Here is a 27,141-nt window from a genome sequence, read left to right as displayed (position 1 = left end):
TCTCTCTCTCCCTACGTCACTTTCTCCCTTCTCTCTTCATTTTTGGCCTCGTTTGTCGCCGGATCGAAGATCTGAAGCTACCACGATGCTCTTGGCGAAGTTCTTTGCAAGTCTTCCGGAACGGATCATTGGGGAATCGAAGTTGATTTCATCCTAAATTCAGAGTAAGAGCTTTTAGCCTATTTTTGGCCTTATGACAGTTATAGGAAACGATATAGGCAGAAAAATACTTATATTTTGTTTTGACATATGTTGGTTTAAGGGTGTTTTGTAGGAGGCCCTGCGGGTATTAGGCTAGTATTCCATAGGGGCTTTCCAGTAGTCAGGTAAGGGAAATATGTTATGCTAGGTATTTTTAAAATATTATACAGTTTATTAAATGATGAAAATTATGTATTACAGTATCGTGTGACTTTTGAATATGAATATAGTACGAATATATGTTTTACGATATTTCAGTATTCTGATTTTACAATATTTCAATACCATGATTTTATGAATCTCAGTACCATGATTACATGAATTTCAATATTATGATTATGCAATTTTAATGTTATGATTATACAGTTCTCAGTATTACGACTTATGAATTATAGTACAGTTATGCATCTTCATGGTTATTACGATTATTTCAGAATCATTGTAAATCAGAAAGATATATATAGAAATATATTATATTATATTAGACCCTATTGGACTTGCAGCTACAGAGCACGGTATCGTTGCTACAAATATTATGTTACTTTATGAGTGCAACCACCTATTTAGATAATACGTGGTAAGGTCGATCACCTAGGCCCTTGAAGAGGTTAGGCTCCCCATTCAGATATGGGTTGAGGTGGGTAGATTGACTGATGAAGTATAGTGATTTATTCTTGGTTAGCCAGTTAGGGTAAATCCCGCCTACAGGTCGCACAACCCTGTTATGAGGGGGTAAGTTATGACACACAGATAGCCATAAGGAACATTTTTAGTTATTATTACGTAGGTATAGATTTGCAAAAACAGGGAACATACTTACTTATATTAGAAGTATTTTGAATAATAAACTCCAATGCTGTCATGTTAAGCAATAGGGGCAGGGGTGGTGGATTGTATCACTTATACTTTATTATATATTTTCAGTTATACATGTTTATTTGAAAATAGACTTTCATGATACAGTAGCTCATTTGCCACACACTAGTAATAGCATATTTCTTCTTACTGAGCGTTGGCTCATCCCAATGTTGAAACATTTTTCAAGTGATCCAAGTAGGCAAGCAGACCAGGCTCGCAGATAGAGGGGCTTTTGTACTGTCCTACCAGTGGAGAGTGAGTACATTTTGGGAATGATTTTGTATACCCTAGCTAGTTAAGGGCATTTTGGGAAACAGATGTATGTATATATATTTTGGAAAACATGTAGTACTTTGGTATTGTGTGGTATTGGTTTGGTATGATATACATTTTTTCATATGGTTATGTCTATATGATTTATGCTTCTCGCTGCTTAGATTATTGATTGGGTTTACTCCCAGTGTGGTATCAGAGCATGTAGAATGTTACAGTATAAAATAAAAAAAAACCCAGTTAATTAAGCAGGTCGTTACAATAACAATTGTTAGTCCAGTATTGGCGTGACACCGTTTGAGGCCTTGTACGGTAGGAGATGTCGATCTCCTTTGTATTGGGACAAGATAGGTGAGCGGCGAGTTATGGGACCAGAGCTGGTGCAGCAGGCGTACAATAAGGTTCGGCTTATCAGGGAAAGAATCAGTGCAGTACAAAGCCGACAGAAGAGTTATGCTGACAATCGCTGCAGGAATTTGGAGTTTGATGTGGGTAATCACATATTTTTGAAGATAGCTCCATTAAAAGGAGTTATGAGGTTTGGTAAGAAGGGTAAACTTAGCCCTAGGTTTATCGTTCTCTTTGAGATTTTAGAGAAAGTGGGGCCGGTGGCCTACAGGTTAGTTTTACCACCTACACTATTCAGAATACACGACGTATTCCACGTATCTATGTTGAGGAAATACGTCTCATATCCTTCTCATATTATCAGCTATGATGATATAGAGCTTTGTGATTTGCTAGTTTATGAAGAGGTACCAGTGCAGATTCTGGACAGAAGGGAACGAGAATTACGTAGTAAGAAAATTCCTCCGGTAAAAGTTCTATGGAGGAATCATGCAGTAGAAGAGGCTTCTTGGGAACTCGAGGAGCAGATCAGACAGAAATATCCGTAACTATTCTCAGAAGTTTAAAGGTAATTTGAAATGTGAATAAATATGTAATGTTTCTTGTACAGGTACATGTAATGTTATTAGTAGTGTGAGATATTTAGTTTTGGAAGAATTTTCTTTTAGTATATGTAATCTCCCAAAACTTGAGTTGTAACCACGGTATTCCTTCGCCATAAGTGAGGGTAAGTAATAAAATAAGTAAACCATTTTGCCTACTAAGGGATGATGAATTGTGTGAATAGTAAATTTCGAGGATGAAATTTTATAAGGAGGAGAGAATATGACAACCCGAATAAATATGGAATTTAAATAATAAAGAGGAAAGGTAATACCCAGAGGACTCGTCGACAAACATAGGGGATTCGTCGACGAGGGTAGAAGAGAATTCTTCGACGAAGACTGAATTTCGTTGATGAAGAAATGTCGAGAGAGGTATGAGCCGACTGAATTTCATCGATGAAGACTGAATTTCGTTGACGAAAATATTAAAGGATTCGTCGACGAATGACGTGGCTCATCGACGAATTCCCCTGTTCTATAAGTATCAAAATCCGAGTTTTAACTTCGCTATTAAGCTAACTTCATCCTTTCTCTCCTCCCTTCGATTTTCTCTCTCTCTCTCTCTCTCTCTCTCTCTCTCTCTTCGATTTTGGGCCGGATTTACGCCAATTTGACGTTCTAAAGTCACCACAATGCTCATGCGGAAGTTCTCTCCAAATCTGCCGGAGCGGATCGTTGGTGAAAGCAAGTTGGAAATCATCCCTAAGTTAAGGTAAGTCTTTTTAAGCCAAATTTGACTTTACGGTAGTTATAAGAAATGATATACACGTAGAAATACTGAAGTTTAATACTAGGAATTTTCAGTTTCAAGGTATTGATTAAGAAATCCTACTGGGGTTAGACCAGGAAATTTTAGGGGCTTTCTCAGTAGTCAGATAAGGTAATAAACTAAAGCAGTTACTTTCCATGTAAATTATTTATAATGACCCAAAAAATATTGATATTCAAATATTAAAGAGAGAGAAAATGGAAATAGAAACAGAAAGAGGCAGTAGATTTTGTCGTTGACATCTTATTTTGGAGATAATAATGATAATAATAATTTTAAGGAATTGCCAGAACTCATCGACGAGTACATAATGAAACTCGTCGACGAATATAGGGCTTCGTCAACTAATACAAAGCCTCGTCGACGAGAAAATACTGAGAGGGGTTATGGGGCAGCCTAAAATTCGTCAACAAATTTATTGAAAGATTCGTCGATGAGATGACGTGTCTCGTCGACGAAAGCCGCAGTATATAAGGGGAAAACTCAGATTTTTATCACTTATCCGCGCCCCTCTCTCTCTCCTCTCTTTCTCTACGACTCTCTCTATAACGTCCCTCAATAAAATACAACATAATAATAAAATGGTCGACCTGAACCCGTGGGTAATGGGGACACCTGTCATACACAGCGGAAAACCTAGCAGCAGTAAACATAAAAATCCATACATCCACCCATAAAACATAATGCCAGAGCTTTTATAACATTATAATACTGTACTTCTGTACATATCCATATACATCAAAATATCTCTAGGGTCACACAAAATAACTCTAACCCTAGTACAAAATCTTACCCTTCTCACGGGTAATCTCACTAACTCAACGGCGGCCTTGACCCGCCAGTCTCTTTGGGGCTCCTAAAAAATTTAATAATGTTGGGGGTGAGACACTTCTCAGTAAGGAAAAGTAAACTAAATACAGCTGTGTGGCAACATGAATATTTAAAATGCTTATACATATATAATACATTTCATACTTTAGAAATAATCATAATATCATGCTGGATAATCATGTATTTTCATATTCGTTAATAAATCATAACATACATAAACATCTGTTATAACTCGTAATACTGAAAATATACCCAGGATGAATAGCTAACTAATGTCATGTATTACCCCCCATGACGGGTTGTGCAGCCCGAAGGCGGGACCCGACAATGGCTGGCCGACCACTGCCGGATCAAATATGTCTGTAAGTACGATGGGCCAGCCACAACCTGGTCCGGACTGCCAGGTGGACATCCACACTCTACTGAAAGCCACAACGACTATCCATCTCCCATCCCCTCGTGGAATGGTTAGCACTAATACGACCTCGTGCCAAATCTGATCTACCCATAGCTACGGTACCGAGCTCCTGGTCTGAACTAAACTAACATCCTGGTTGTGATAACATATAATACATGATCATACATAACATCATTATAGCCTCGTGCCGAAAACATAGATACGGCCTCGTGCCGAAATCATACGTATGGCCTCGTGCCAAAATCATAGTAAATATGGCCTCGTGCCAATAATATCAATACGGCCTCATGCCGATAGCATAAATACATGGCCTCGTGCCAAAATCATATAAATATGGCCTCGTGCCGATAACATAAATATGGTCTCGCGCCAAATACATTTCAAGTATTTACATTTGAAAATAACTTATTTATCATATATTCGTCAACTTAATATAACATAACCCATCTTTTCAAAATACCTAAAAATGTGTTTTACTCGTAAAAGCATGCATATCTTATCTCATTTCACGTAAAATAATATTCATGCCACACATGCTCTATTAAATTCATACTTCATTTTTTAAAATCATGATTTTATGACATCTCATACATACATATACTTTTTAAGCATCATAGCAGTATTTTCTCAATCGTACATTTCATTCATAATAAACGAATATATCATATGTTTTTCTGAAAATATAACTACTCATAATCAATAATAGTTTGCATGGAAAAGAACTGCTTTAGTTTACTCCCTTACCTGACTACTGAGAAAGCCTCCTAAAATCTTAGGCTAACCCCTATATGACTTCCTGATCAACACCTTGAAACTTAAAACTCCCAGTATTAAACATCCATATTTTAATGCGTACATCAATTTCTATAACTACCATAAAGTCTAATTTGGCTTAAAAAGCCTTACCTCAACCCAGGGATGATTTCCAACTTCATTTTCCCGATGATCCGCTCTGGCAAACTTATAGGGACCTTCGCCAGGAGCGTCGTGGTAGCCTCAGATCTTCGATCCAGTGTAAAATCAGCCCAAAATCGAAGAGAGAGAGTGAGAGAGCCGAAGGGGAGAGAGAGAAAGAGAGTGAGAGAGAGGAAGCTTAATATGAAATAAAAATTGGATTTTTCATATATATAGACAACGGAATTCATTGATGAGCCCGATCTTCGTCGACGAGTTCTTCATAAATTTTGTCGACGAAATCCACTTCTCGTCAACGAAATTCAGTCAGCTTTGAAACCTCTCTCGGCATTTTCTCGTCGATGAAGCCTTGTGTTCGTCGACGAAATCCTTTAGGACTTCGTCTTCGTTTCGTCGACGAAGCTTGGCAACTTCCTTCTTTATTTTATTTTGTTTCCATTCCCTTTTCTTTTCCTTCCAAAATGCAATGTCGTCGACGAATGCGGACGGCCTCCTTCCATTTCTGTTTCTATTTCCCTCTCTCTTTATTATTTAAATTCCATTTAAAAATTCAGGTCGTTACACTCTCTCACTTCTCTCTTCGTTTCCAGGCCTATTTCTCGTCGGATCGAAGATCTGAGGCTACCACGACGCTCCTGACGAGATTCTTTACAAGTTTGCTGGAGCTGATTGCTGGAAAAGTTGGGTTGGATTTCGTCTCAATCTTAGAGTAAGACATATTATTCAATATTTGTATTTCCCTCAGTTATGAGAAATGTTGTAGGTAAGAAAATACTGATGTTTTGTTCTTGGGGATTGTGTTTTCAGGATGTTGAGTTAGGAACCCTGTGGGTATAGAGCCAGAATTATACAGGAGCTTTTCAAAGTTAAGGTAAGGGAAATATGCTATGCTAGGAATTTTAATGATGTTAATAGAGATTTCATAGACACATATTTATACCAGTTTATTATACAGTTTTTATAGATTATGAGTTTAAATGCTTGTGTGGCCTGAGTGAATTTTCATGTGATGGAGAATGTATACAATTTTTATAATGTATCATAAATATACAGATAGAGATATATATTCACAGAGATTACACAGAAAAATTTACATGCATATACAATTTTTATATGAGTAGTTCATGAAACAGACGTATATATATATGCATACACATGTATACAGTTTTATTCAGATCAGTATTATATCACAGTTTTATACAGAACAGTATATGCCAAGTTATAGCATGCCATGTTTCCTATTACCATAACATACAGAATATATAGACAGAGATACAGAGGTAACATCAAGATGCTACAGATACAATATACAGAGATTACAGTATTTACAGTACATAAATATAACGTTATGGTAATTTTGGAAAACATGATGAAAATAGTAAAAGAGTATATATGTATATATGTATATATAGTATTAGATACTTGTGAAAAAATTACAGATAGATACAGTTTACAAAGCACGGTACCGTTGCTAGATACAGATAGAGTGCAACCACATATCTCAGATAGTATGTGGGTACCGTCGACCGTGCTCAGAGAATATGCAGCTCCCTAATTCACTGGATGGAGGGGACCGGTTTGACGAGGTAGCAGCTAGTCCCGAGCTTAGGAGTGTATGTAGTTTGGCCTGGCTGAGGTAGTGTAGAGTGTATTAACTTATCTGGACGACCGACCAGGTAAAGTCCCGCCTACAGGCCGCACCCTGTAATGAGGGGTCAAATCATGACGTACAGAATCTCAGAGATAAAACACAATTATGTATATGTATACAGTTTTACAGTATATAATGAGTATAGTATGATATTATCAGTATGAAAAGTAGAAAAACATACGATACATTATATTTTAAATTGTGAAAGAAAGATATGCTATACAGATGATTTAATGCATTACAGTTCAGTTACTATTTTAAAAGTATCTTTAACTTAGTTGTCACACACTAGTAATAACATATTTCCATTTACTGAGCGTTGACTCACCCCATTACTTTACCATTTTTCAGGTGAGCTAGCTAGGCAGGCAGATCAGGCTCGCGGATAGAAAGTAGTTTGATCACCCTGGTTATAGGGTGAGTTTTTGTCAGAGCTAAGTATTTTTGAGTAGATGATGCTGGACGGGTATTTTTGTGTGACTATGGTCTGTATATACAGAATTCTGGTATTGCATAGTAAATATGTAAATGGTTGCATGATATGTGTTTCCACTCCTTAGGTATGGATATGGATATATATAAATGGTATGAATTTTGAGGGCGTTACATTATTATTGATTATGAGTAAATTTATTTTCAGGAAAACATATGTTATATTTGTATATTATGGATGAAATGTACGTTTGGGAAATACTGCTATTATGTTAAAATATATATGTATGTATGAGATGCCATAGAATTACGATTTTAGAATAAGAAGTATGATTTTATACAGTGCATATGTGACATGAATATTATTTTATGTGAAACGTATTATGATATGAAAGATTTTATGAGTAAAGTAGGTTTTCAGGTATTATGAAAAGATATGTTATGTTATGATGATTTTGACGAATACATGATAATTGATTTATTTTCATAATGTATATGCCTATAATGATTTCGGCACGAGGCCGTAATTAGGATATGTTTGGCACGAGGCCGTATTTATGTTATGTTCGGCATGAGGCCGTATTTATGTTATGTTTGGCAAGAGGCTGTAATGATGTATTATATGATCATGCATTATACGTTATCAGAACCCGGATGTTAGTTTAGTTCAGTTCAGGGGCTCGGTACTGTAGCTTATAGATCAGATGTATATGATCATATTAGTGCTAACCACCCCATGAGGGGGTGGGAGATGGTTAGTTGATGTAGTTTTTAGTAGAGTGTGGACGTCCACCTGGAAGTCCGGACCAGGGTGTGGTGGGCCTATCGTACTTACAGACATATTTGACTCGGCAGTGGTCGACCAACCATTGTCGGGTCCCGCCTTCGAGCTGTACAACCCGTCATGGGGGGTAATACATGACACCAACTAGCTATTCATCTTGGGTATGTTTTCAGTACTACAGTTATAACAGATGTTTTATGTACGATACGAGTTATTAGCAAATGTGAAAATGTATGATTATTCAGTATGACATGATGAATGTTTTCAGATATATGAAATGTATTGTATATGTATAATTACATTAAATATTCATGTTGTCATATAACTGTATTTAGTTTATTTTCCTTTACTGAGAAGTGTCTCACCCCCGAAAATTAAATGATTTTCAAGAAATCTAGAGAGACCGGTGGGTCAGGGCCGCCGTTGAGTGATTGGAGCTTCCCTACTGGAAGGGTAAGCGTTGAACTAGGATCAGGAGATTTTTGTTGTATGATCTTAGTGTTATTTTGACTTTTTGGAGATTGTATATAGGAACAGTATTTTGATGATATCGTAAACACTGGTACTATGTTTTATAGTTGTCCATTTGAGATTTTATACTTACTGCTGCTTAAGTTTCTGCTGTGATTGACAGGTGTCCCCGTTACCCACGGGTTCGGGTTGACTTTTTCATTTATTATGTTACATTTTATGTTAAGAAATTGAGGGTCGTTACATCCAGTTTCCTTCCATGTGATCAGTTTTGGTGAGATCGAGCTCAGGGATACTCTGACGTATGAGGAGGTACCAGTACAGATTCTGAACAGGAAAGAACAGGAATTGCACGATAAGAAGATTCCTCTAATAAAAGTCCTATGGAGAAATCATGCAGTAGAGGAAGCTTCATGGGAGCTCAAGGAGCAGATACGACAGAAATACCCGCATTTATTCAGTGGGGTTCAACACTAATTAGGAAAAGATGCAAATAAGTATGTAATGTTCCTTTTACAGGTTAATCAGTACATGTAATAAACTTTTGGTAGTAGGTAGTATTTTGGTTTTGGGGGAATTTTTCCTTATGTATTTGTAATCTCCCAAGACCTTTAATGTAACCACAATATTCCTCCGCCATAAGTGAGGGTAAGTAATAAAAATAAGTAGCCCATTTTTCTTTAAAGGATGTTGTCGATACAGATAGTAAATTTCGAGGACGAACTTTTATAAGGAGGAAAGAATGTGGAGACCTGAAGAATTATATCAATTAAATAATAAAAGGAGAGGAAAGAAAAGAAATTTTAAAGGGGGAATTCAGCAAGATCTCGTCAACGAACAAGCTTCTTGGGATCGTCGATGTGGACATGCGTCTCATCGACAAGAACTTACCGAGAGACTGTTTCCCAGGGCCTGAATTTCATCGATGAAGGATAAGTGTTCGTCGACAAAACTCCTTCTTGGACTTGTCAACGAGGAGATGTGGCTCGTCGATGAGGCCACGTGGACAAGCATTTCTATAAAAGGCCAAGAACTCATTTTTTTGCGAGACGAACATGCAGAATTTCTCTCTCTCTCTCTCTCTCTCTAACTTTGTGTCCTTCTCCTCTCTAGGAATCCAGCCTCATTTCATGCCAGTTCGACGATCTAAAGCCGCCACACTACTCCTGGGAAGTTTTTCTTCATATCTACAGGATTAGATCGTTGGTTAGGCCAACTTGGGCACCATCCCAAAATTTGGGTAAGTTAATTATTTTAAGTTTTATAAGGTATTTGGTATTTTGGACTGAGGAGATGAAATAATTCTGAAGTTTTGTTGGGAAAAAAATGTGAATTTCAGGGTGTTGAATTGGGAACACCATAGGTGCAGATTTAGTTAGATTTGTGGGTTTCTTAATAACCAGGTAAGAGGATAAATTAAGTTAGTTTATTTTTATGAAAATTTATTATTTTAAAACAACATGTATTTACAATAATTATGTATGTTATATCAGAATATTTGGGAATACTGCTATTGAACAAGAAAATGGTTTTAAAATATTTAATCAGAAATGTATTCAACTTAGGTTTTTAATTTTAATACTATTTAAAACTGTGTGGCATGCGTATCATTTTATGAATATTATATTACGTCGGATTTTCAGTAAAAGCATGTTTACAACAGTTTTTCAGGAAAACCATAAATAATATAGGAAATTATGGTTTTAGAATTTTATGATAAATAGTACAAATTTTAGCTCAGTATGTTATAATATGCTCAGCACAAGGCCGTGATTTTGTTTGATATGTCAGAATTTAGAAAAATGCTATCAATCTAGTTTCATGTTAAATTAGTATATGTAAACATACTATATGTTATTAGAACTCGGATGCTTTAGTTTAGATCAGTATTCAGGGCTCGGTACCATAACTATTCAGTTCAGTTCAGACTAATGCTACCACACTTGCCATTAGAGAGTGTGGGAGACGGATAGTCGATGTGGATTCATTGTAATGTTGTAGACGTCCCCCTAACAGTCCGGACCGGGGTGGGGCGGACCCATCGCACTTACAGACAGATTTGACTTAACAGTGGTCGGCCAGCCATTGTCAGGTCCCGCCTTCGGGTTACATAATCCAGTCATGGGGGGGTAATACATGACATTAGTTAGCTATCCATCTTGGGTGTTAATTCTGTACTATCGGTTATAGTAGATGATTTTATAATAACTGAAATTCAGTATGATTTAACATGATAATGATTATGTATGTTTTATCTAGTATTATATCACCGGTTTTTATCCAGACAAGTGTTATGTATTGTTTATCTATTATAGTACGAATATACTCATACCGCCACATAACTGATATTAGTTTATTTCCCTTACTAAGAGGTGTCTCACCCCAACTTACAAAACATTTCAAGGAATCCAGATAGACAGGCGGACGGAGCTTCGCGTTAGTAGAGGCAGTTTATACTACCTCGGTAGGAGGGTAAGTTACTGAACTAGGGTCAAATGGTTTTTGGATTATGATCCTAATTTTTCCCTTTTGGTCTTTTGGAGGTTGTATATTTATATTTACAAAAATGTTATGGATTGTACTAAAACTCTAGTACTGTTTGTTGTGAATGTAATCTATGTTTTCCGCTGTTTAGGTGTCTGCTGTGTATATCAAGTGCATCCCCGACACCCACGGGTTCGGGTTGACTTTGCTATATTAGTATTAGGGTTATTATTAAGAATGATATTTATGTATGTGAGAGAAAAAAAAAATTATGGAAAAATAGGCACGTCGTTATGGGTAAGGCCAGGATGGTCATTGATTATAGGGAATTAAATTAAGCCACCAAGGATGACGGTTATAATATCCCAAATCAAGAATCCCTAAAGAACAGAATTCGAAGAGAGCAATCGACGATTTACTTTAAGTTCGATTTTAAGTTAGGATACTAGCAGATTAAAGATTAAAGAAGAAGTTATTAGTCTCACTGCCTTTACAATTCTGAACATCATTAACCTTGTGGCCCTTCTTGTCACAAAACCAACAACAATTACATTCTAAAAAAGATACACTCATTGTGTATTTAGGATATCTTTCATATCTCTTCTTAAAAGATTTTTAACATCTTTACTGACCTTATTAGGTCTAAGATATCTCTTTCCTAGAGTTTCAGGTTCTCTCCTATAACTGCTCCATTTACCAAATCTTCAATTACGTAATTAACTTTATTTTGTTCCAAATCCAATTTGGTCACTAAAGACATCTATCTAATAAATGCCAGCCCGTGATGGAATATTCCTGTTGCCAAGCGAACGGCCTCTAGGCCCTGCATCCTGAAAGGCAAATGCCCAGACTCCACGCGGCACTCTCCAGTCCGTCCGATTGCGAACCATCAAGATAGTCAACGCACGCACGAGCGCAGTAATGAACCATTGGTTGGGAGGGGATTCCGCGCGTGGCAGTCCATGCAACTCCCTGCGTCGTCAATCGTCGTCTTCAAAATTTTCATTTCCCCATATGCCATATAGATGATTCATTATAAGCCAAAGTGAGAGAGTGAGAATCTGTCGTTTTCCTTTGAGCCGTAATAAGCCAATGAAGGGTTGGCGGAACCCCACACGCAGCCACCTGTTATTGGATGTAAAGTCGCAAGAACATGGCATGCCGAGTCTGAACACTCTGACCGCAGCAATAAAAGATGAAGCAACCAACCACAATTGGAATTTGAAAGATTTTTTTTGAATTGAATCGACGGTGGATACAGCCCGGGCTTTCTCAAATGTCCATTTTTCTAAAAAATGGAGGGTCACCGGTTTCGCTGGCTCTCGTTCATTCGTGGGTCAGCACTGGCACAGATTGAGTTTTTCTTTTCTTATCTTCTCCTGGGGAATAGAAAGAGGGGCTAATCATATTTATAGCTGGCAGTAACTTACATAGAGGAGGAGGAGGAGGAGGAGGAGGGCGGAGGGTAATTGGCAAGAGAAGTAGTAGAAGAAAAGAGTACCTGCGGGAGTCAACAATGGAGGAATCCCGTTCTGATTCTTCTGGCACTCGCAAGGTCCATGACGAAGAACGTCCGCCCGTTGAGATTCCCGAAACTGCCCATCAGATCAGCAATGGTCCTTTCTTCTTCTTTGGATGCTTCTGTTCTATTTCAATTTTTAATGCTGCCTTCTTTTTGTTTAGTTTTGTTCGTTCTGGTTTTTGTTTAATATATAAATACAATGCAGCCTGGCTTTTGTGCTTTTAGCAAAGGAATGACGTTTATGCGGTACAAACCCTTTTGACTAAAGTATTGTTGTTCATAAATTGATTAAACTATTGCTTTTGTGTGCTGCAAAAACATTGATGATTGAAAATTTTAGTTTCTGGTTGGGTGTTCTGCGTGTTTTTTTTTTTTGGTGTGGGCAGTGGGGATATGATCGAAGTCCAGTGGATTGGGGAAATGGAGCGGATATCTGAACTTTTTTATTGCTTGTTGATAAAAGTTTAGACACAATAACCCATTTATTTAGAAATTCTTGTTAATAACCCATTTATTTAGAAAATGGGTGAACTGTTGAATATGGAGAACCCTTTGTCCCAAAAAAATTGTGGGGGAGGAGGGGTTGTTGGAAGACCTCTTGCTCTGGATAATATCTATATGCTTGTCAGCATGGATTCTAGGCCTCTTTAGAAAGAACTACAATGTTTTATTGAATTTGGTTTAAATTCACGCAAATTGAATCCCAAAGTTGGAAGTCCAAGCTCCCAAACATTGGTTGAGATAATTTCATTTCATGTTGCTAGGAGGATATTGAGCTATTCTTATGAATTCGTTTTCAATTTTCTTTTATTTGAATTTATAGATTCATGGTTTCAAGTGGGTTTTGTCCTCACAACTGGTATCAACAGTGCTTATGTGCTGGGATACTCCGGGACAGTCATGGTTCCACTCGGTTGGGTAGCTGGCGTAATCGGTTTACTTGTAGCCACAGCAATATCCCTTTACGCAAATTGTCTTGTTGCCAAGCTGCATGAACTTGGGGGAAAGAGGCATATCAGATACAGAGATCTTGCAGGACATATATATGGTATGACATGGAGATGGGGTTAAAAAAACAAAAGAAATCAGAAATCTCTTTTGTTTTCCACCCAATCCATCCTTTTCTTCTTTTCCATAGTTTCCTTTTATTGCTTTTTGTGTAATGGGGTTATATCCTGTGGCAGGTAAGAAAGCCTATGCTGCTACTTGGGCATTACAATATATTAATCTTTTCATGATTAACACTGGATATATCATTCTGGCTGGTTCAGCTCTAAAGGTAATGTCGTTGTAACAAATGGGCTGTATCTGATTAAATCACTCTTTCAGTTCCTTGACAAATATGCTGCATATAGTTTTGCTATTACCTTTCTAGTTTGACAACACCCATCCCCTAGCCTAGGTCTTTTTTTTTTTCTCTCTCTGTGTTAACTCTTAAGTGTACTTTTGAAGTATGGAATTCTTACCGTGTTTGGGAGCTTATATTTCAGATTTTTAGATTTGGATATGTGTGGATTTGGACAAATGCAGTACAAAATTGTATTGAGTTTCGTACAGGTTTAGGGTTTAAATTCCATGCTCTCAAATAATATCTTAGATTTTTCCATTTGCAGTTGATATCAAAATGTTGGCACCTTTTTTTTTTTTTTTAAATTACACATTCAACTTCTAATAGTCTTACTAAACTACTAAATATGATTTTGATGAAAGATCAAATATAAGTTGCTTCATTAATTAGAATTCTTCTCTTTGAATTGTATTAACCAAGTGGTGACTTGTAGTGACATCTGTCTTTGTGATCTTTTTAACCGTGTATTTGTTCTGCAGGCTGTCTTTTTTCTTTATAGCGACAACCATGCCATGAAACTTCCATACTTCATAACAATCTCCGGATTTGTTTGTGGCTTGTTTGCCATCTGTATACCCCATTTGTCAGCTCTTAGAATTTGGCTGGGATTTTCAACATTCTTCAGCCTGGTGTACATCATCATAGCATTTGTTCTTTCAACAAGAGATGGTAAGATTCCATACTTTCTTTGTTATTTCAAACTTCAAAGGATATAATGTCTTGTATAATGCTTTGCATTCTGCCCTTTATTTTCAAACAAAGGCCAATAGTCAACATTAGGAGACAATAATTGTCTAAGGCAAAGAAAGAAAATTTCCTTAATTTGGCAACTTCTTTGTCAATTCTGCAACATCGTATTATATTTCATTAAATGCTTCAAATTTATTTAAAATATTTCATTAAAATATGGGTGCAATTTCTGAAAGCTCATATATGAATTGGCCAATCATCAAAGCCATGAGGCTGCAATTCAAGCAACTAAGACAACCACTACCTAGACCAGGCTTGCTGGCTCTTTTGACCACTATGGTCTTGGAATCTTCTGTCATCCCTTCCCTGAATGTTACATGCAGCAGAAAAATAAATAATTAAAATTGATAGTAAAGAGTGTTGATTTGATTCCCACGAAACAAGCAACAAGTATCTGGTTCAGATTCCAATTGCTGTAAACAAAAGCTCTGATACCACTTGTTGGTTCTAGTTCCCCGTTCAAGTTGAATTCTAGTTCAAGTTCAACTTGAATTCTAGTTTACCTAGAATTCTAGTTCCCATTCAACTTGAACACATGCAACGAAAGCACACAATCAATCACGAACGAACCAATAACCACTAATGCAAACACTCGATAATGAACTATGCTCAAGAAGCAATTAAATAATAAGAAGAAGAAACAAAAACACAATTAGAATACACAAGATTTACGTGGTTCGGCAATAGCCTACGTCCACAGGAGCAGTTCTTGGGTTTTCAGTATGATCAAATGTCAAAGCTTACAACTTTGAAGCTTACACGAAACCTAAACCTTTCTAGATTATATAATGATGTTTATATAACCATCTAATGCCTATAGAAGAGTTTCAGTAAAACTAAACTACATCTATAGTGATCCCCCGGAGATAAAAGCTCCAGATAAGCCCAATCTACAAGCCCCTGAATTCAAAGTACGTGAACTGCACCGACGGAAGCCGTCGGCCATTTGACCAAACCGTCGACAGTTTTTATGTTGAGCCAAGGTCCTCCTGTATATTGCCTGAAACCTCTTCTCACGCAATTATCCCTCGCTTCACGTAGCTCTCTTTGGTACATGTGATCCGCTCTGAATATGAGTCACATCCCCAACAATCTCTACTTTGACGAATATTCACCACCTTGAAAATCGGAAAGCATGACCGTTGCTCCACTCGGGCCTGTAGATTGGGACTCGCCTCTCCTCTAACACCTGGAGAGGTAAACTAAGTCCAAGTCACACTTGAACTTGACTGTGGTAACAGGAACTCTACCTAGCTGAACACCCTGCTCCTTGAATGATCCTCTGAACCACAATGCTACCTTGGCAGCCCTTGCCTCTGCCAAGAACTCCAATCCAATTGTAATCAGCACATCTTGAGACTGTATCCCGTACTTCCAACAATTAGGCCTTCTCACAATGTACCCCGTTGTAAGCCTTCGGTCTTCCAAGCCCCCTGTGTAATCTTCATCTGTGAACCTCACAACTGGCGGAACCCTTTGTTGCCTGTCAAAGTACCCAACTGCATTGGCGTAAGAAACCTTTGACACAACCCGAACATCACCGTTCGTCTTAGAGTACGAAGTGGTAGACTGTTTGCTTAGATTCGTCAGCGGTGTACTGGTGACAGGTTTAACACTAACCATGCTCAACTTTACCAACACCTAATCCCCAAAACCACCTTGAGATAACCACAATTTCCATGTAGTTTTGTCCATACAGCCCGCCTTAAGATAACACTAATCTCCCCGCAGTTACAAAGTCTCCCTAAGATAATTTCAATCTCCCTGTAACCTTGTAAATCTTCAACCCAAGAACACTTTTGGCAGCACTCAACACCTTCATGTCAACTTCCATTCTCAACAAATTCCCCACCTGATTTAGCTCAGTCGGAACCTTTCTAGCAACACACATGTCACTCACATAAAACAACAGAATACCTGCTCACTTGTAGTCAATCTCTCTCCCCCTTTGGGAGCACCACCAACCCCCCCTATTTGATTCTTATACAGTATCTTGTTCTCCTCCACCATGACACTTGTCTACCTACCCTTCTCCTGACCGTGCACTGCCTCCTGAAAGGTAGTAGGATCCTTTCTGGTAGTAATGGTTGCATAAGACATTAGATCATACCTGGGCAGTGGCCTGATAGTGCCTCTGAGCACATTGTGATCCTGTTAGTCTCCCAATGGTCATCATCTCTGCCCTGAGTCTGAAACTCCACCTGCATCACAATCTCCTTTTTGCTTCAATTTATCCTGTGATACTGCAAGTCTCCTAAGTTAGAATTCTTTGCATTTTTTCCCTAGAGTCTCCAACTCTACCTGCACAACATGCTCGTTGCTGTTACTGCAGCTTTCTGGCATCCATTTCTCTTTATCTACCTGAGTACGCTATCCCATGGTTTTAACACCTAAAACCATGTCTCTACCAATCGCCACTTTGTTTGTCGTTGGATCACCCAATTTGAACCCATTTTTCTTATATACTAGAAAGATACACCGTCTAGACATAATACCAACCCTAGATCTCACCTCACTAGAAACGCTCGATCTCCAAAGTCTACTGCATAACTAGTCCAAGCCTCTCCTATAACTCTCCTATCTAGTGTTACCTTTGGCGATCGGATAAACTGAGAAACACGCCATCATCGTTGACTTTACCAAGAAATCCCTTGCAAGCCTTGCATATACCATGTCTTGCTCACAAAACTTCTTGAACACTAGTGTACTCAGCAACAATATCTGACTTAAGGAACTCTCTCTCGGTCTGGTACTCCACCTCATCCACAAGTTACATCTGGAAAACGAATCCAACTTGTGCCGCATGAGATACCCCCAGACCTTTCGTGATAACCTCACGAAATACCAATGTCCAACTTATGATGCTGCCATCACTGGTCCCCAAACATCCACACCAATGTAATTAAGAATACCCACCGTTTTGTGTGTGATTATATTACACGAAACAATATTTCCTAACTCAGAACTCTCTGTTGTCGCTCCATCTACAACTGTGTTATCCTACCGTGCATAGAGATTTCCTGCTATCCTCTGTCCTTTTATCACCATTAATACGCCATCACACACCATTATCGTCCCACTTTTGGACTTGTAACCATACCCGTTGCAATCCAATGCACCAATGATATCATGTTCTTCCATAGATCGGGTACATGTCTTACCCCACATAACGTCCTTACCATATTATCGTACATCTTGATCCTATTATCCCCCATTCTGATAACTTTGCAAACCATACCGTTTCCCATTAGAACAGAACCAGGATTCACCAACCTGTAAAAGGTGAACTAGACTTTGTTAGGAGTCATGTGAAAAGAACATCCTAAGTCTAAGATCCAAGGACCCGTGAGGTGTTTTGAACCTGATGAAACAGTATCTCACCATCACTGCTCCCCGAGTCCCCATCTTCAACTACATTCACAAATTCTGACAAACCCTCTTGAGTTTTTGCCTTTCCCTTCTCCCACTACGGACATTCTGATTTTATGTGCCCTTGGTTTCCCGCACTTAAAACAATGAACATCCTTCTTCCTCCTGGACTGAGTTTTATTACCACTCAGTCCACTCCAGGACTTGCCTCTCCCATGAGCCTGATTACCCTTTGCTACGAGCCCTTCACCATGTGAACCCTCTTCGCTGACCTTTTTCCTTTGATGGAACCCCAGCAATGTACTCCTGATGCCCTCCAACTCCAAGGTTTCTTTCCCCCAACTTAGTGTCGTAACCAGATTCTCGTATGTAGGCGACGTAGGTAGGGAATTTAGCAACATTAACACTTTGCCCCCCTCGAACTTCTCATCAACTCGCCCTAGATCACTAGTGATCTGATTAAATGTGTTGATGTGCTGAGTCAAGTCTGAACCCTCTGCCATCTTAAGCCCATAAAGTTTTTGCTTAAGATACAACTTGTTCAAAATTGACTTGGACATGTATCGGCGCTCCACCGGCGAGTCCTCATCCATGACGTGATACAACACGTCATCGGCCAGACATAACCTGGTCATAGAAACTGCCTTTGCTTCAAACTCCTTCCAACTTGCGTCATTCATGTCGTCCGGCTTCTTTCCGTATAACGCCTTCACCATCTCTTGTTGCACTAGTAGATCTGAACCCTTTGTTGCCAAAACCCGAAATTATCAATTCCGTCGAACTTGTTCACATCGAACTTAATGGGAGAGACTCCAGCCATTATAGAACCAATAGCTTTGATACCGCTTGTTTATTTGATTCCCACGAAACAAGCAACAAGTATCCGGTTCAGATTCCAATTGCTGTAAACAAAAGCTCCGATACCACTTGTTGATTCTAGTTCCCAGTTCAAGTTGAATTCTAGTTCAAGTTCAACTTGAATTTTAGTTCACCTAGAATTCTAGTTCCTATTCAACTCGAACGCATGCAACAGAAGCACACAATCAATTTTGAACGAACAAACAACCACTAATGCAAACATTCGATAATGAACTATGCTCAAGAGGCAATCAAAGAATAATAAGAAGAAGCAAAAACACAACTAGAACACACAAGATTTATGCGGTATGGCAATAGCTTACGTCCACGGGAGCAGCACTTGGGTTTTCACTATGATCAAATGTCAAAACTTACAACTTTGAAGCTTACTTGAAGCTTACACCAAGCCTAAACCTTTCTAGATTACATAATGATGTTTATATAACCATCTAATGCCTATAAAAGAGTTTTAATAAAACTAAACTACATCTATAGTGATCCCCCATAGATAAAACCTCCAGATAAGCCCAATCTACAAGCCCCCGAATTCAAAATACGTGAATTACGCCAACAGAAATCGTCGACGGTTTGACCAAATCGTTGACGGTTTTGTGCTGAGCCAAGGTCCTCCTGCGTATTGTCTGCATCCTCTTTTCATGCAATTGTCCCTCACTTCACGTAGCTCTCTCCGGTACATGTGATCTGTTCTAAATATGAGCCACATTCCCAACAAAGAGCTTAACACAAAATCACAGCTACTTCTTTCTTGAAAATACATGATCCAACTGGTCAGATTCGAAATTTCTCTTTATTAGTCAAGTGTTCTTCTTGATTTCAATCACAAGCACTCATATTTTATGTTCTTTTACTGACATAGCTGATTCAATTTAATATTTCTGCTGTAATAAATTTGGAATAACAATATCTCTTTTGTTGTAGGAATCAAAGCTCCAGCGAGTGATTACAGTATCCCAGGATCAAGCGTAGACAAAATCTTTAAAACTATTGGAGCAGCTGCCAATCTGGTTTTTGCGTTCAATACAGGAATGCTTCCTGAGATACAGGTACACCCAGCAAATCCAAATCCATAGCTTTAGTAATCGTAGAGGTGTTCTATTATGAGCCTCTCTTTTGGTAGGTTATGAATGGAGCAAAGTTGCTTCTGGGGGCTGCTCAGTGCTCACTATACCTAATTGTTTCATGGACTCCTCACAAATTTGCAACTAATTTCTAGTTTGGTAGATGGATAGGAGCAATACTTGACCAACTCGATATTTGGTCTAGTTAGCTTTCTGTCGCGAGTTCAGTTCAAGGTCTAACTACCTGCCAAGATAATGAAAAAAAAAATACTTTTTTGAAAAAATAACTCGTTTTCAAGGTCGATTTCCTTTTTAACATTCCTATGAACCGTGAAAAGAAATTATTGAATTCTTTGCTCCACCGAGCAATGGATAATAGCACATAGATCTTGAAGCTAGAATTGCTTAGAAAAATACTGAAACCTCTTGAGTCACCTCTAATAGCCTGGAAATAATTGGGGCTGATCCTACTTGCACTTCTAATGGAAACTGTACAAAAGTCGCATTATGAAAATCTGTTTCTTTATGTATTTTATTTTCTACAGCTGCCTTGAATGCCTTAAATCCTCACAGTTTTTGGCGTTAATTTTTATTACAGGCAACAGTAAAACCGCCCGTAGTGAAGAACATGCTGAAAGCTCTTTACTTTCAGTTCTCAGCTGGAGTCGTACCTTTATATGCCGTTACTTTTGTGGGGTATTGGGCTTATGGGTCCTCAACATCAACCTATTTGCTCAACAATGTTTCTGGTCCTGTTTGGGTGAAGGCAGTAGCCAATATTACAGCATTCCTGCAAACAGTCATAGCTTTACATGTACTTCTCCATACTTCTTACATTCCTTATTTCCATAAAGAGTAATTAACTTGTCAGGATGTACAAAGATAAAATTTCCTTTTCCCTTGGTCGCATTATTTGTATGTCATATATTTACCCCATCATCTCAATGTTTGAATGTCATAGTTTATAGTTCTCCCATCTTGTTCATGAACTTATGCTGACAATAATGTTGATGTAGTTGAAACAACATATCGGTGGCACATTCCAGTCGTTTCATTTTAATCAGAACGATGTGAGGAATAAATTGGTTCTTTTAAAATAAAATAAAAAAAGAGTTTAACTTTGTTGTTCATTTAAAAAATCCTAATATTTTATCTCCGAGTTACAGTCGTAGTTGCTTTTCCATTATCTTTATTGCTGCACTAACCCAAGAACATCTCCAATTTGCAGATATTTGCAAGTCCAATGTATGAGTACCTGGACACCAAGTATGGGATTAAGGGGAGTGCACTGTCATTGAAAAATTTGTCATTCAGAATTACAGTAAGGGGAGGATACCTAGTTGTGAACACACTTGTGGCCGCTCTTTTACCATTCCTGGGAGACTTCATGAGCCTCACTGGAGCCATTAGCACGTTCCCTCTCACGTTCATCCTTGCAAACCACATGTACCTACTCGCAAAGAAGAAAAATCTGACTTCTCTGCAGAAGCTCTGGCACTGGCTCAATGTGGGTTTCTTCAGTTTCATGTCAGTTGCAGCTGCAGTTTCAGCCCTCCGGCTTATTGCAGTCGATTCCCGAACTTATCATCTCTTCGCCGATTTATGATGAAACTTCAACCTCTGTATTCTTTATATTGCTCGTTGGCGTCCATGTTTCACATTTCAAGGTTTGGTTTTACTTGAGCTTTATATTACAGAAACTTGTATTGTTCATTGTAACAGTAGCATTACTATAGAGCCATCACCGATATAATGATTCCTAATAAACATCTTGTTACCTTTGTTTGACTGGTGTCAGGTGCAAATATAATATTTCCACAAGGGATGAATATATTACGTTAAAGAAAATATATGCTACATATCTATTACTTTTGTAATGTTAGATTTAAATAAAAATGAATTATTCACAAGTATTTAAAGAAAAATATAAGGCTATATATTATTTGCCTATAATGTTCGGTTATGGAATAAACATTTTGTATTAAAAGACCTTTTTATTGTTTTATTAATCTTTAATTTAAAAAATGTTTAATAAAAAAATTAAATTTGAAGGTATTTTAATCTTTTGAATGATTATCTTATTTAATGTGTGTCCTCGACCAAAAATGGGGTAGGATCAAATATTAATAATCATAATCAGTTCAATCCAATTCATTCTAGCAAGGTGATAGAAAAGTTTTTATGGCATATAGTTGCTTCTTTTCACTAGTTCATTTTTCAGATTTCATTTTCAAAACTCACCAAAGGGCAAGTCAAACTCTAATCACACCATATTTGATTGAAGAAAATGGTCAACATCGAGCACAATTTAGGTCTTGTATTTAGAATAATGTATATATTTGTACGGTTTGAGTATAATATTTGCTGTATTTAAATTACATCAAATATTATTATCATCATTCAAAATATTTATGGATTAATATCTGTGCATTTTCTATACGCATGAAAATTTTTTATTTTAGTTTAAATATTAATAATTAATTACTTAATACAACTCTTTTTTTAGTGAACTTTTAATACATCTATTCAAATGATAAGCTTAAACAAAAAAAAATTATAATTGTTTGATTGCATTTTTTTCACCGATTCATAATATATAACCAATAATAGAATAGAAAGTTAACGTTAGAAAAAAATGGAAATTATTTAAATTACATAATGGACAAACAAGAATAGAAATAATTAATAATCTATACTATATATAAAATTATGAATAGTGCAAATCATTTCATGAACAAAAATGTACTTATTTTTTGAAAGTATGAAAAAAAATTTCTTAAAAAATAAATATATATACTATATAATCGTGTGTGCTCTGTGCTTTAATAAATAATTTTTTTTTTTAAAAAAACATACAAATAATTACAGATTTTTGCAAGGATTAATGGTTGATTTAAAAAAATTAAATTATTTTAAACTTTTAGTGACGATTTTATAATCGTCACTAAAAGTTGAGATAGTGACTATTAGTGATAGTTTAGAAAACTGTCACTAAAAGTTAAAAAATAGTAATTATTAGTGATAGTTCTAAAACGTCTCTAATATTGTATCTTTAGTGACGGTTTAGAGGACCATTACTAGTAGTGACTCTTTAATGACGATTTCGAATCTGTCACTAATAGTATGACTTTTAGTGATAATTTCGAAATCCGTCACTAATAGTATATCTTTAGTGACGATTTTCAGCCAAGAAAACGTGTTAGTTATAGTGACGATTTTTAGGTTTTTAGGTTTTTAGTGATAGAATGGAACCGTCACTAATAGTGTCACGCCCCGAACCCGGCAATAGGACCTAGGATGTGATGTAGTAACCTAACCTGTCTTTGTATCATACAAAACACCAATGATACTATAATGAATGAGGGTCCAACTCCGTAGGGTTCCCGAACACCATATACACATTCACATACATGACATATATGCAACAGAAAAGTTCATTCTATACATACATAGTACCATACCAGAGTTTATACAAATAGAGTCTAAGCTCCATAATACAAAACATAACCCAGGGTGCCCGCAAATACCCAAAACGACAACCATGTTACAGTCCAAGTACTTACACTAGTACCCTACGCAGTAAACCGACCACCACGCTCCCACACAAGGACGCTAGTTCCGGTTACTCGAAAGACCTAAAAACATGTACGTACGATAGGGGTGAGACAACTCGCAGTAAGGAATAATCAGGTTATATCGGTGTGTGGCATATGAGTGTTATCATGACATATAACATACATAGTTCAATACAATTTCAGCATTTTCACAAAATAATTCTAGTATAGTTCTCAACACCCACACACACATGATCAAGTAACTCGGTGTCGTCACACCCTTCGGCACGAAATCGGCACGCATTACACGGCGTCCCCGACACATGGTGAAGCCCCAGGCTCCCATGACATCGTACCGGTACAACTAGTGGATCTACACCCTTCGGTGATCAGCCGGTAAGAAGCGATATTTCACGCCCTCAGATATAGAGCCGGACACTCTTTCGAAACCTAGAACAATTCGGAACTCACGTTCCTATATCTCATTTCAACAAATCATAACTCAATGCATGTTCATATAACAGTTCATTCCACACTCATTTGGTAATCTCAAAATCATGATTTTCAAAATACAGTTTAAACAAGTCAAGGTACGACCATCTCTATAACACAATATATAACACAATATATCTACGATTTTCCAACGAAACTAGCGATACAACCTGATGCCCCCTTTTTCCCAAAATTGTAATATGAAAACCTCATAATTTTACCCGTTAGATTTTCTCAAATAAGTAGCCAAAATACACACAGGACCGTGAACTACAGTTCTATCAAATCCAATTTCAAAAATATCCGACATAAACATAATCCCCTTACCTTTTCGCGAAAATCCAACTCGAACTCTATGGCTTCTAAACAACGAACCGAGTTCCCAAAACCTATAAATCATAGTACCATACATAATTACAATTCCATTTTCTATAGATTTATCAAAACAGAAATGAAAACCAAGTCTTACCTCGATTTTTGGGTCGAAACCTGAAAACCCCAAAAATGAAGATCCGTTCCACAAAACACGTAGAGATTTCTTTCATGATCCTCATAGTAACGTTGGTTTGTCGATTCTAACAACGATCAACAAAAAAATCTAAAGAGAGAGTGTGGTTTCAAGTTCTAGAGAGAGAGAGAGAAATTTGATATCTTAACTTCTAAGCAACCCAAAAGGATATTTATAACATCTTTGACTCGACCAACCTCGTCGATGAGGCGGCGTCTTTGTCGACGAGCCAGCGAAGGAAGTTTGTTGACCTAGTGGTGGTCTCGTTGACGAGCTTGAGATTTTCGGATTTCCCAAAACCTCTCGGCTTCTCCCCGTCGACAAACTTCTGAATTTTGTCGCCGAACAATAGAAGGGCCTTCGTTGACGAAACTCTGGATTCGTCGACGAAGCCTGCTCAAATTACTATTCTACCCTTTTCATATTTTATTTATTCCATATTTCACGGATCGGGTTCTTACAAATAGTTAGTTGAGACCGCCACTATAGTCAGCACTCCATAAGCATCACTAAACTGTTACTAATAAGTATTAGTGACGGTTTGCTATTATTTGTGACGATTTGAATCTGTCGTTAAAAGCCTTATTTTTTGTAGTGTTTTCCTTTATATGATGCTCTTGTGCTTCTAGAATGCTCTGTGCTTTTTCTTTTTCTCTGATATTCTATAATACTATCTTTGTAACTATATTGCTCTTACCCCATCACAATCTCTCCATTTTTATTTTTTTTTTATTTCACCTTTTTTCTCCATTTTATCTTTCTATCTCTGTATCTCTCATTCTATGCCCCTATTTCTCCCTGTGAGCTTCAATTTGTAGGTTCGAGGATGCATTTAATTTTAAACCACTATCCATATATTAATTGCTAACTTCCCACCTATTAATTTAATTTTGACCATTTCCCCTTGTGCAAGCATGCGGGCAATGTTTCAAGAATCCTACCTTCTCCCCCTTTTGCATTTATTTTTGTTGTATTAATTTATTTATTTTTTTGCATTTTTCTCATATGTATTCTTTTTTATATTTTTCTGATGTATTTCCATTTTTGCATTTTTTTTTCTCTACTGTACACGCAATGTAATAATAATAATAATACCCTCAGGTTGTGGTTCAGGTGGTAGTGCGGGCTACGAGAGTGCCTCTCACGATGTCAGGTGTTCAAACCTCCCAAGTTCGTTTCTGCCCCTGGATTCTTGAAATTTACCTCCCTTTGGAGTTGTGGGGTTGGCTTCAAGGGGAGCGGGATTAGTCACATGGACCGTAAAACAGACACGTGGAAACCCAGTGCGTAATAATAATAATAATAATAATAATAATAATAATAATAATAACATAAAAGTTCCCTAGAAGTCATTACCAAACAGAATAATAATAATGCATTTTCTTTTGTTATATTTAGCCCCTTGACAAAATGGGTTGTTCATAAGGTGATTTGGGCCTTCCAAAATTTTGACCAAACAGTACGCATGTCTAAAATGGATGTAGAATGCAACACAAAGGAACTCAAAAATATATACAAAAGACTAGACTAAATTATATGGAGAATGATGAAGCTCTTGTCCCAATCTCGAGTAGATTTATCACTTTAAGGTTTTTACCAGAGCTCTATCTTAAAAATGGGAACTATTGTTTAAGCATGTGTAGTTCAAGCTCTAATCTTTATTAACTAAAGGTTCCCAGCATGTCCTTTATCCTTATCCAATGGGCTTTGACAAAGTACAAACTGAGCGGAGTGGTTCACGCACCCCCAAAGACCTTATCTCATGAGAGCTAGCAACTATACCCCCATCTAATCCTAGAAGGTAAAGCCCAGGTGGGAAGCTTGTGAAAGTGTGTGGTCATCTATTCATATTATTCCCCTAAACCCCACATGTCATGCACATTTATACATGCTTATTTAAACATATATACAATAAAATATTCACAATTATACAATGAATATTCACAAAATATCATGGAGTAATTAAAAACTCATTAAATTGACATTTGGGATAATTCCTAACTAATTAATGGCTTGACTTTGTAAAATCTCCAGTGGAGTTGCCAAGATGTCACGATATCTCGGAGAGGGGCTCAAAACGGTGAGGAAGTAATAATATTGAAAATTTTGATAGAGTCGCTGCTAACCCCCCCCCCCCTTCCCTTTTTTTGTTCGGTTAGAACATCTAATTACTATTCATTTGATTGGTCATTAGACTAAAATTAGGCCAATGAACCAGTAATCTCGATATGTTTTTACCAGAATCGGAATCGGGAGTTCAGTTATGCAAGGGAAGGTATTCACACCCCTTACACACCTGTTCAATGAATGATACCTAATTAATTAACAGGAGATTTAAAATCTCAATATGATTTAAGAATGTCTAATAAGATCTCCAAACGAAGGGGATCTTGTTAGATAAACCTCACTCAGAGCTAATACAAATGAGGTCTAAAATAACTTATTTCGCTTTTTCAAATCATATGAACACACACAGGCAAAAACTAAAAAAGAAAATGTCAAATTATAAAGAAAAGAACCTTTAAAAACATCCCAGAATTTTTAAAAATTTTTGTAGAAATTTTCTGGAATTTTCCAACACATTTCTAAAAATTTTTAGGATTTTAAAGACTTTTTTCTCA

At 37.2% G+C, this 27,141-nt stretch overlaps 1 protein-coding gene across 1 annotated transcript; it reads left to right on the top strand.

Annotated features, from left to right (window-relative positions):
* Nucleotides 1-12,164: 12,164 nt before the first annotated feature.
* Nucleotides 12,165-21,751, top strand: LOC131167031 (proline transporter 1-like). Its single transcript, XM_058125765.1, has 7 exons — nucleotides 12,165-12,656; nucleotides 13,386-13,610; nucleotides 13,747-13,841; nucleotides 14,390-14,579; nucleotides 19,827-19,951; nucleotides 20,565-20,780; nucleotides 21,195-21,751. The coding sequence occupies exons 1-7, from the start codon at nucleotides 12,557-12,559 to the stop codon at nucleotides 21,570-21,572; spliced, it is 1,329 nt and encodes a 442-aa protein (XP_057981748.1). The 5' UTR covers nucleotides 12,165-12,556; the 3' UTR covers nucleotides 21,573-21,751.
* Nucleotides 21,752-27,141: the final 5,390 nt, after the last annotated feature.

The sequence above is a fragment of the Malania oleifera genome, chromosome 10 (genome assembly GCF_029873635.1).
Source record: "Malania oleifera isolate guangnan ecotype guangnan chromosome 10, ASM2987363v1, whole genome shotgun sequence".
Classification (NCBI taxonomy): domain Eukaryota; kingdom Viridiplantae; phylum Streptophyta; class Magnoliopsida; order Santalales; family Ximeniaceae; genus Malania; species Malania oleifera.
The sequence above is the reverse complement of the archived record's forward strand: the minus strand, read 5'-3'. Positions and strand labels throughout refer to the sequence as shown.